Source organism: Morchella sextelata, assembly GCF_020137385.1.
Source record: "Morchella sextelata strain SCLS chromosome Unknown scls_2, whole genome shotgun sequence".
Classification (NCBI taxonomy): Eukaryota; Fungi; Ascomycota; class Pezizomycetes; order Pezizales; family Morchellaceae; genus Morchella; species Morchella sextelata.
This window is the reverse complement of record NW_025408617.1, coordinates 2,147,320-2,158,800: the sequence shown is the minus strand read 5'-3', so window position 1 is coordinate 2,158,800 and position 11,481 is coordinate 2,147,320. Positions and strand designations below refer to the sequence as shown.

General features: G+C 43.7%; 2 protein-coding genes across 2 annotated transcripts; both read right to left on the bottom strand.

The window, feature by feature from the left end:
• Positions 1–4,454: 4,454 nt before the first annotated feature.
• Positions 4,455–6,165, bottom strand: H6S33_005828 (uncharacterized protein; the record flags this gene model as incomplete). Its single annotated transcript, XM_044837217.1, has 4 exons — positions 4,455–4,698; positions 4,762–4,875; positions 4,969–5,883; positions 5,984–6,165. The coding sequence occupies 4 exons, from the start codon at positions 6,163–6,165 to the stop codon at positions 4,455–4,457; spliced, it is 1,455 nt and encodes a 484-aa protein (XP_044699137.1).
• Positions 6,166–7,463: 1,298 nt separating this feature from the next.
• On the bottom strand, positions 7,464–9,128 carry H6S33_005827 (uncharacterized protein; the record flags this gene model as incomplete). Its single annotated transcript, XM_044837216.1, has 4 exons — positions 7,464–7,787; positions 7,853–8,256; positions 8,356–8,794; positions 9,018–9,128. The coding sequence occupies 4 exons, from the start codon at positions 9,126–9,128 to the stop codon at positions 7,464–7,466; spliced, it is 1,278 nt and encodes a 425-aa protein (XP_044699136.1).
• Between the last annotated feature and the right edge of the window lie 2,353 nt (positions 9,129–11,481).

Below are 11,481 nucleotides of genomic sequence, written 5' to 3'. Positions count from 1 at the left end.
TTTCGAAACTACAGATAAAGACTAGAGTGGAAGAGTTGGTGTTGTGGCCGTCCGTCAAACCGAGGCTGTTGCTGTGCACCAGAACCTGCATAAATCTCAGGGCTACCCCGACAAGGGTAACGAGATCTGGGGAAGAAAAATGCTTCTTCAAAAGGCGCCGCCGAGAAACCCCACACTTTAGTTTGAATTTCAATACTCCGCGAGCTTGTTCTGCCATTTTTTCTTTTTTTGTCAAAATAGTCAACCAATAGTTCAAAGCAGCCGGAAAAAGCATTTGGGGGCACGATGCTGAAAATTCTGCTGAACGTCGGAGCCTTGTAGGTAATGTAAATTCTTGTACAGGAGCAAATGTATGTAGGCAACATGCATCCGACATCCCATTGAACGGATTGTCTGTTTAATCGATTATTTCAGTATATACGTAGCGTGGGGGTTTGAGCTCTGTAAAAACAATTGGCACATTGGAGATCGTAAATAAGGGTTGAAATAAAGTGCACATGAGTGTCATGGCCATGGTATTGATGCTAATGCTTAATGACCGTCCGGTATTCTCTCTCTCCCCTTTTCCCCCCTTTTTTGATGGGGGAATTGGAGAGGTGAAAATCCGATGACGGTGGTTAGTGTTTCCTGTAATTAAGTTAAGACTGACATAAACCCTTAATTACCATTCGAATCCGAACTCCGAGGCACGTCTAACTATAAAACGTATAAGGATATATGCTACATTTTCTAATTGAGAAGATCTATCCGCACCATGTCACATATGAGCTTTTATGCTTTGATTTCTGTTTACAGTCATACCATCGTTTTATATTCTGTTTATAGCCAACTGAAGGTAACTACATTAAGTAAAATACAAATAAAAGCTATTCCCTAACTGAAAGAAAAACGGATGAAAGCATTATAAAAATCCAACTACATATTCCTTCCCCAGTAAATGTCCCAAACCCCATGATTAGCCATCCAAATCCTGAGCTTGTTCTTCTTGGGGGTCATCCAAAGTTGGCTGATGAATCTCTCGCCGTTGACCGTTACCGATAGGTCCGTGATAGGGGTACATTATATGAGCATTCTGTATATTATGGATATTGGTAACATGAGGGCTATATAACATATGGGCCGCACTGACTCCCTCGGATGTAGTAGGATGTAGCGCTGGTATCTGGGTATTTGTGGGAGGGAGATCGAGACCATTTGATTCCGTTACTCCTGCAGTAGCAGAACTATCTTTATTCTAGTGATTCCAGTAGAATTGATGGGTTAGTTAAGAAGTAAAGGGAACAGATCTTTTTATCACACTGCGAATTATATTTTCAAGGGAACTTACACTATTTTTTCGTTTCCCCCAACACTTCCACCCCTTAAAGAGAGCCAAAATTCCAGCAATTGCTGTTATTACAGCAACAACAATTCCAGCAATGCCCAAGGCATCAGTTGAATTGTAACTACTCGGGGAGTTTAGATCCCGTGGGATAATCTGGACGTGTTTTAGGATCATTATGATTTCGACTGAGAAAGCGGATTCGGATGTTGATATATATGCAAGGAAGTTTTATTGAGATGATTTCCGTGTTTATGGATATGAGTGTAGAGATTTGAAAGGAAACTAGTCTCTCTTATCTTGTCCCAGGAAAAAGAAAATAAAAGGGTTAGAAAGACATCGTTACCACTCCGAGAATTATCGTTTCTAGGTCATCATAGTAGGCAGTGAATTATGCTTATTGCTGCGGATTGTCTACGTGGGGGAGTTGAAGTTCTATGTATCGGGGGCGCCCGGCCAGGCTGCTTTCGATGTGTTAACATTCTCTCGCCCTCACTTTCACCCCCACAGCGATCGAGTTTCTTCCGCTCAACGGTGTTAAAAAGTCTTTTTTTTGATTTCTAATGCACACCTCACAGCGCCGCGGAGTAAATATGTCCATTGTATGCACTTTTGACGCACGCAAGGCGCTTCTTATGTCCTTCGTCTTTGATCAATGGAACATGTCGCCATATTGAGCTGGATTGTTGTTCTCCTGGAGCGTGGGCAGCACCTTCTTCAATGAGCGCTTTTTTGACCTTACTGGCCAATGAAGTCTAGTATTCCTTGATGTGGATGGGAATTTTCTGCTCTTCGTGGTTTCCAGCCGAGGAAACATCAAGAAGGTCCACACCTTGAAACCCCAACGCCTTGTGCAATTAAGCTACAGTAGGTAGCCCAACAAGTTGCTGATATACGTCAGACCACCACCTCTTTATTGCTTTTTCTAACTAAGTGTGCTGTCTGGATTCGTTGAAAGGTGATCGGACCTTTCTTCTGACCATGGTGCCGGAGGGCGAGGTACCCGGTTTCATCGATCATCCCCCCCCCCCCCACGCACACACATACACATGTTCACCGCCGAATTGAAGTCTTTGGTACTTATTCCTGCAATGATGTATGGTTCCCCCAGTCTTAAAGGTAACATGAGAAAAACGCCAAGTCTCGAATAACTTTTCAACCACGATTGATATTAAAAATATGGAAAGACAAACTCTTCTTCATCATGGTATCCAGCTTTTCTCTTTCCATATTTTTAATATCAATCGTGGTTGAAAAGTTATTCGAGACTTGGCGTTTTTCTCATGTTACCTTTAAGACTGGGGGCACCATATAGAAATATGGCGGTTCTCACATAGGCCTACGTAGGATACGGCAAGGCTGTGAATAACACCATTCTCCACACTGCAAAATCATCGTGAGATGGGTACTGGCAGCTGACTATGACGATGACAAGATAGTTACTCGGACAAGTACGTATACGTATGAAGTCTAAGTTGGTAGTAAATAAAAGATTTCCCAGGCCGTACCTTGCGGGGGAAACAACAATTAACAGTATAACAGATTAATCGACTAAACATACGTTAACATCAATTTAGATTTCAACTGGCCCTGCCACTATTCTGCACGAGCCGCATAATTATATATGTATCTGGGGTAACACATTGGTGTGAATAGAGCCACATGATATACAAACTATCTATATCCGTTGTATCTTTTCAGTATTTTATACTTGTGAAGGGGGGAGAAATTGTACCTCCAATGAAACACGGAGGATGACCGGCCTCAACTTACCCCACGCGTATGAATTCCCGTGGATTTGTAATATGACATTTCATGAACGGGGAGACTCGTTTAGGGGTGAGGTTGGCTGGTGAGGATTATCCGTGTCTTTGAAATAGCCCCGAAGCTAGCTCCTGTTCTCTTGGCAAGGAACCTGTGGGTGTGTTTGGATCATATGCCGTCACTCGCGCTTTGAAACGAAGTATTGTGGAGCTCATGGTAGCTTGATATGGATCAAACCCACCATTGGAGGTTGAAATAAGGTTTAAGACATGTGATTTGCGTGCAGGATCGAGTTTAGCCGAGTTATTCTTATGATGTGGTAGCGGAGGAGCTCCTTCGATTCCTAGGCTGGTTACCAACACGCCTTAACCAGAGCGATGGGATCCCACCAACATTATCCACGCGACAATCTAATCTAGATCAACTCAGCAGGGGATGGTTCCTAGTTCTACTTCGCTGAAAGACGTGCTGATCTGGGTGCCGAAGCCACAAAGTTCGCATGGGGTGCTGGGAACTGTACCTTACAGAGTCCTTACCAATCGATATCGATGTAATCAAAATTTAAACTAGCTATAGGAGATGTTCTGGGAGTTTAAATAATCGACGCAATCTCATAAAGGCGGGTTTCTCAAGCGCACCACACCACTTATTCTAACTGCAGGACACGCTAGTCTCGACAATTAAGAATTGGAATTTTTCATGACCGGCTTATACGGTTTCTGTAAGCAACTGAGCTAAATTAAATTAAGGGTGAATGACAAATCAGTTACGGAACTGGTGGTACTGGAAGGAGCTTAAACGAGAGAACAGAACTACTTGTAGCTGTAGGAGAGCATGGGGCATGACCGGGCTACTACTTTATAACACATTGATATATTCGAATTTGTACACATATTGTAAAAACTTTGGACCTACATACTCCGGAATACTATAATTAATTCCATACAAAGAAGACAACGCTTTATATCTATAGAACTCTCGAATTTTAGAAATGCAATTACCTATTTAATTATGTATCTTAGATGGTTGTGAAGTTATATCTTGTTAAGAATCCGCGTAGCAACCATAGAAAATTGCCCAACTTTGAGAGTTCATAACTTCACAACCATCTAAGATCTTAAAAAGATGATTAGATTTCTAGAATTCTCACGCTCTAACGTAAAAATAGTTATCGTCGACCTCTCATCATGGCTTTAGGTGTTATTTCCAGCGTTGGTATAGCAATTGTACCTACCCGGCATTAATACACTCAGAGGAAATTGCATCACGAATGATCATTTAGTATCTGAGTAACAATATCGGTTTTATTATTTGCTTTGCCCAATGGTAATACTAGTAATTTGTAGCATTAAAAATAGTTCTAGATACCCTATCCTTCTCTACCAGGCTCTATTCCTTCGTCTCCCCCATCACCAAGCCGATCGCCCCTTACCTCACCTCTATTCTTTTTCCCACCACTACCACCACCACCACCACCACCCCTTCCATGGCCACCTTTACTACCCCTACCAACTTTACCACCTCTGCCACCATTTGCTCCGGCATAATCAATCCTAATTAAAGGGTTTTGTACACTAATTTTCCCATCCTCACTAAAATCCACGACTTTATCCCTTTCAGACATAGTCAGCCTCGAGGATTGAAAAATACCGTCAATATTTTGAATTCCCCGCAACTCGTGGACCCAATATTTAATATAGTCTCCACTGGGGTCGTAGTCATGCGCTTGCTTAACCTGGTTGAATACGCGGCTTTCTCCTCTTGGGTCATTTCCAACGCCAGCAGTATATCTACATATGATCCATTAGTTATAGGTACTCAGAGGTTTTTGAGTTACGGAGAAAAGAAGGGAGGAATAGTGGGGGTGGCGAGGTAAATCTTACTGCCAGTTCCCCCAATTACTGCTGGTATCATAATCCACCAGCATACACTCATACCACTCTGCCCCTAATCTCCAATCCATTTTCATTCTCTTAGCCAAATAACTCGCTACATTCTGTCTAGCCCGATTACTTGTCCATCCTGTAAGGTATAGTTCCCTCATGCTCGCATCGACTAAGCCCATACCAGTATTTCCTCTCTGCCATCGCCCAAAATCCTCTTTTGCAGCAGGATCTGATAACGTCTTCCAGTAGTAACTTGTGTCACCCCGATATCCGGCCTGCGAGAAGATTTTGGGTCCAAATTTAAGCATACAGAGACGGAAATAATCTCGCCACAGTAATTCAAAGCGAATCGATGCAGTGCCTTTATTTTCTCCCTTTCCATATCCTTGGGGATGTGGTTTGTTTTCACTCTTGTCATTCGGGAGCGATAGTATGGGTTTCCAAGGGCGTCCCTCTTCGAATTCAAACATGGCTTTATTAATTATCCTTGAGGAAACGCAACCCTGCGCAAGCCAGGCAGCAAACTTGCACGAGAAATCTTCGCCTAATAAGCCGTTACGGGTGTCCTTATAAGTTGTCATTGCTCCAGTGGCTAACATATGGTCAATTCGTTTCAAACCAGATGTTTCGCCGCCTTTGAAGGGGTGTGCTGTCTTTGCACCGGGTGGTGTCTGCAATGATGACCCAGGAAGATCGAGGTTCTGAAGCGGTTTAAGAAGTGAAGAAATAAGACCATCAAGAGAGTCAGGGATTGTGAAGGGCGGTTTTTGGGCTGGGATATAATGTGGAATTGGAGCGATTGAAATTGGCCGAGGGTGTGGGTCTCGAACATTATCGCGGAGAGGTTCGACAGTCTTTCGAAACTGTGTAAAAACATCCGAAACCTCGTTAGGCTTCATAGGAAGGTCATCTCTATTGTTTATATAATCAGCGCTTATTCACCCAACTCATATATCACCAGATCCAATCCAATCAACTCTAACCCACTAGGAATATAAAGGAAAAGAGGTACCGGTCAATAAGATAACTCTCATCCTCAAAAACTCTGAATTCAATCATACCCTTCCCAATTTTCTCCACGAGCTTCCTGATCCCGTTTTCTTCGCTCATCTCCTCACTACCATGATCTCTCGTCATCCAGACACTCACAATCTTTCCAGCCTCTGTGTTCTCCTTGCCATCTATATCCTCCATTATTCCACCTATAACCTCGCCGCCCCACCCAACCCTAATCACGAGACTACTCCCAAGTTTCTCCAAGCTCTCTTTTAAATCCCACACACACTCTGCAACGAATTTTGCTCTATGAGGCCCGCACCTCCAAAACCCGGCTACACGGCTACGGGCTTCGGTGTATGGTGATTTTGTATCTGGTAATAGAAATCCAGAGGTTTCGATTTGCTGAGGATTAAAAATGTAAACTGGAAGGACATGTGTGTGATCTTTTGTTTTGGAGAGAGTATGGAAAAGAGGATTATCCACGAGTCTAAGATCACGTCGAAGAAGAAGCAAACGAATTCGAGGTGCCCCGGTCATTGTTGTCTTTTCAGAAGAAAAGATTTTATTCTAATAAAACGGGGAAATGAGATGGCCTCGGCAGATGGGACTAGTTGAGATTTTATCTATTGGTGTGGTTGAGCCAGATATCTATGACGCCATGACAGACCACTTCAGGAACGCCACCGGTGCGTAATTGCTACATCCATTATTAGACAAACCGCCAAGGTCTCATGTTGACCCCTATCATAGACTATCACTCGTTTTATAGCGTGCTTTATGAAACGCCTAGTGTATGTTTGGGTGATCTGGAAAAACTTGCCTACGAGACAACGGATGTCGTTATCAAAACCCCAACAGCAACAATAGGAATCTCAAAATGATACCCATAAGCTGAACATTTGATTCTAAGGTCTTTGCAAAAACATATTCCCGAATAGTAAAAAAGTCAAACAATTTTCTGAAGCCTTGGGATGATTAAGAGTTGAAAATAGGTACTACGAACCTGTAAGCAAAGTATTCCCGAACCAACCGCCACCCATTTATTGAAAGTGTCCCTTTTAACATTAAGCACGCATGTATTCTAAAGTTATTGTTACAATGAAGAAATAAAATAAAAAGGGATATAATACGCGGTATTCGTCACAAATAACAGTAGCCCTCCAACAATACCTTTTAAAAGAGAAAGAAGCGCCTGCCTCCATCCACCTGCCCAGACAAAGAAAGAAAATAAAGTCCCATTTAGCTAGCCATAAACCCTGCCCATACCCATTCCTACTAGGCATATATGCCTTGTTGGATGATCACACTCACCGGGCGCTCTCATCTAAGAAAGAAAAATGTAACAAAAACAAAAACTAAGTCAAGGCATTGCAGGTATACTCAATCCCTAGGGAAACATAGGGGATACCTGACGAATGTGCAAACATGAATATATAGATTGAAACAAGTCCGGCTGTTGTTGCACATGTCGATTTCGTTTTCCGGCGATATGATTAATGAAAGTAGCCTCCGCTTGGTAAGGCAACGAAAATTCCGGCGATGATTGCTGAGACGATCGCAGCAATAATAATACTTTGGACAAAAATGGCATCTTGGATTTGTTTAAGGGCAGGTTCCTCGATCCAAACTTCTTTGTCAAAAATCTTTTGGATGATATTGCGGTTGGCATATTGAGCAACCCAGGGCTCGTCTTCGTAGCTATTGCTGCTGTTCTTACTATCGAATGAGGATTTGGATTCAAGGTTCATTTCGAGGACATTTTCATCATTCCATAGTTCCCAAGGATGAACATGACGATGGTGAAGGCCATGAAGTACCTGAGAAAGGAAATCATAGTTAGCTTATGAATCGGATTCATAATGAGCCGGCACCAAGAACTTACCACACACATCCCCTTTGTAGCCGCAAACAGCGTAGAAATCCCAATAAGCCATGCTATTGCCGCAAATGCCCTGTATCCTCTTGGCCTATTGCTAAGGGTCAACAGAATGGCGACTATGAATCCAGCCGCGATCACTACTGTTCCCAACCACAATGCAAACACAACTCTGCACTCGTTTCCATTTCTAACACTCCATCTGATGAAATTTGGATGAGCCTGGTGGCGGAGCGCGCTTTCAACGGCTTTCTTGAGAGGATCAAGGGCCGAAGGATGTGTTGTCTGAGCCAATGCACGTAGGGCTGCAACACGATCACGGGCCGAGACGTTAAGTTCCCGAGGGGAACCCTCAGCAACATAAATGGCAATCACACGAGTGATTTCTTCACGGAACGGTTGGATTGTGACTGTATATGGTTGGTAAAAAATGAACGAATTAAGGGCCGAAAAGTAACCAAGAAGTAAAAGCATGTTTGGGGACTAAGACAAGGAGACAAAGAACTTACAAGGTTGCCACTTTAAATCCACAGCCTGAAATGCGTCAGCAGTAACGGTTGCATGGTCAATGCCCGTAATACTCCCCGAATCCGTCTCAGAGCCCCAAAGGTTATTTGAAGAACCCTGACTGCCAGGCGGTGTGGTGAATGGGTTACCCTTTGTTTGGGGTGGCACTTTTAGATGTGCATTTGGAATTGAGAATGCATCAGCAAAAAACTTCGTTGCAAGTCTAGTGGGCCTGTTGGCAGGGTTGGTGTTGTTCGTATTGGGTCCATTTACGTCCAAAAATTGAGAGTATGGGGCTATCTCTGGAGAAAGAGCTTTCTCGTTATCGGGAAGTGCCTCAAAACGTGCGGAATAGTCGCGAAGCCAGAGATAAAATTGAAGATTCTCGGCAGAGTGTTCGACATATGTAAGATATCTCATAAAATCACGACATGTCATGGGCTATGAATTTCGAGAACATGTTAGCCCTCTTTGATACTGTATGCACGGCCTCATTTCTGACTACACAGGGTGGCAAATTAAAAGGTTGAAGCATCGAAAAGACCAGCAGGGTATATCATAATCCAAGTGCATGAATATTTCACAGGAAAATATACAGGGGAGGGTTGGTGCTACATTCGATTTCACTGCTTCATTCTCAAACAATATAGATGAATACACATACCGGACATGTTCCTCCAGCAATGATTTTGTCAAATGACAGAGAATCGGGAATACTATTGAACTTTGGTAAAGGTGAGGTCGAACGAGATGAACTTGGAGTCAATTCGTCCATGTTTTTGGTTGACAGTTTTGTTGTCGCTGGAAGACTTCCGACATACGATGGTCGAGAGTTGAAAAGGAATGTATGCACCATGTTATAGTCCGAGGGACTTTATACTGTGTGTGGCGGACAAGTGGGTATTGGAAGACGAGAATCCGAGTTCCTGGGTTGAAGGCTAGCTGTCAATTAAGCTAGTAACTAGACAAATACTCCGAAAACGATTTCAAGACACAAAAGAATTAGACCCAAGACCCCACCAGTGACGGTTGTGGCTTTTTCCCTTGTACCGGTACTGGTAGGTGTTGATTTTGTAAAAGATTCACTGGAACTCATGGAATCGACGCGGAACTTAGTATCCTTTAAACCACCACTAAATCCTCGCTCGGCCGGTGCTGAAAGTAACAGAAATAGTTTTCTTCTTCACCCTTTTGCGCTGCCCTTACTCTACAGCGGTGTGGGGGCTCAAGACTCAAGATTGACTTTGCGCAACGAACAGCACGCTGGGGAGAGGATCTAGTACAATGTAGCATAGACGGCTTCCCGTCCCTGCAACCCATATGTCGTGACACAGAAAAGGGTTAGACTAGCATGTTCATTTCGCTTCTCCAGGCCTCGCTGGGATCGAGAAGCACCAAACGACTCCTTGCAAGATCCACTGGATTGTATTAGGCCCTTGTTATCTGCCGCCCTTATCCGGAGCAGTTATATCCAAACGGACTGGTTTATGGGGCCTAGACCATTATACTTTCCATGATGTATCACCCTGGACACCACCATCGCAGTACATGTACGTAATCATTTAATCGTGGACTGGGGAAAGCAACTTCACATGTTGATTTTACTAAAAGTTCTATGCCGCTGTAAGTACATGCAATTGCATTACTGTGCACACAAAACTGTGCGTCTTCTCGACTGTTTTGCTTTTCGCTGAAATCAAGGCGTTAAAGAAGGCGCCGTTCTCGTTTTCTGTCAGACATCCACTCTAGCTTCTATTGTATGATACTAACGTGCGCCTCAGACCTTTAGTGCTGGTAGACGCATTCATGTACTCGTATTTTCCTGACGTTTGTAAAAGGAACCGCTATTGCATACCATACTAAATTGTGGACTTGGCGCGTATTTGTATGGTATGCAATAGTGGTTCCTTTTACAAACGTCAGGAAGATACGAGTATGTGTGTGTATGTAGGTAGAGTACATACCTCTAGTACCTGCTCTACTCATGTGGGTTTAAGGTACACCCGGTTGAATTGGGCCGCCGTATTGAACGATCGATATACTCGCTCGTTATATAGTTAAAGGGTCGGAAGTCGTTGCAACCAAATCACCACACAAAATTCCGACCTCTTAATTAACGCGCGGGCTACGGACAGAATGCTTGAAAACGACCTTTAAGGTTTCTGAATATAGGCACAGACTCTCTATATCTAAAGAGTACACAACTTAGAGTGTAGCTGTAGTACGTGTAGGTACTGCCTGCAAATATCCCAGCGGTAACAGATCCGAGCCATTCGGCGACGTCTGTGACTCTGTGTGTACCGAAATACTCTAAATCTTGGCCAGGAAAGAAATCTATCGCTTAAGTACAATGCAGGGTGATCCCCGCTCCTCACCGAGATCGGAATATTTTGGTTGGCTCTGGATTCTGGGGGTTAGATCCGTATTAATTACTCTAGTAGATTAAACCAGATCTGGCTAGAAAGGTTGGCAAAGGACTTGGAATGCATCATCATGCAGCCTCATCTCTGTGGTCCCTGAACCTCACGATTCAGGCTGAAATTAACAAATTTCTCAGCTTAGCCCTTAGAGATTTCATCAACACCAGCATCTGTCAAGCAGGCAATATCTGGAAAGGAGAGGCGGAAATTAGGACCCGATGTCAAAAGGCAAACATCGGCTAATCATGTAGTTTGTGTTGAGATTGAACATGTCGTACGCATCTCTCGTATCTCTGCAATGCTCCTGGTGACGGCCGCGGCTCGGTGTTAAGTTTGATCGTGTTCCGTTTATCGTGTGCCTATTGCCCACGATCAAGGGGCCATATTAATGGCGGCTGCCCCGGGAAAACTAGTACATAGGCCGCCCTCTGCCGATCTGGGGAAGGGGTTGCGAGAAGAAAAGCTAGAGTACCTGCGGTGTTCGCCGGTGTAGCTCTAAATTTAACGTAGGATCTAGGATCAAAGATTCACAACCTTTCTTTTCTACTACATATCTATGGCTAAAGGAAGGGACGAACCCACCACAACATGGCACAACAATTCTGCCTACATGCACCTAGCCCTATGATTGCCCACGACGGGCGAGGCGGCTACAACATTGGGAGACTTTATTTTCTACGCGTCTTCCGTGAACGGAGGTGCACAAGA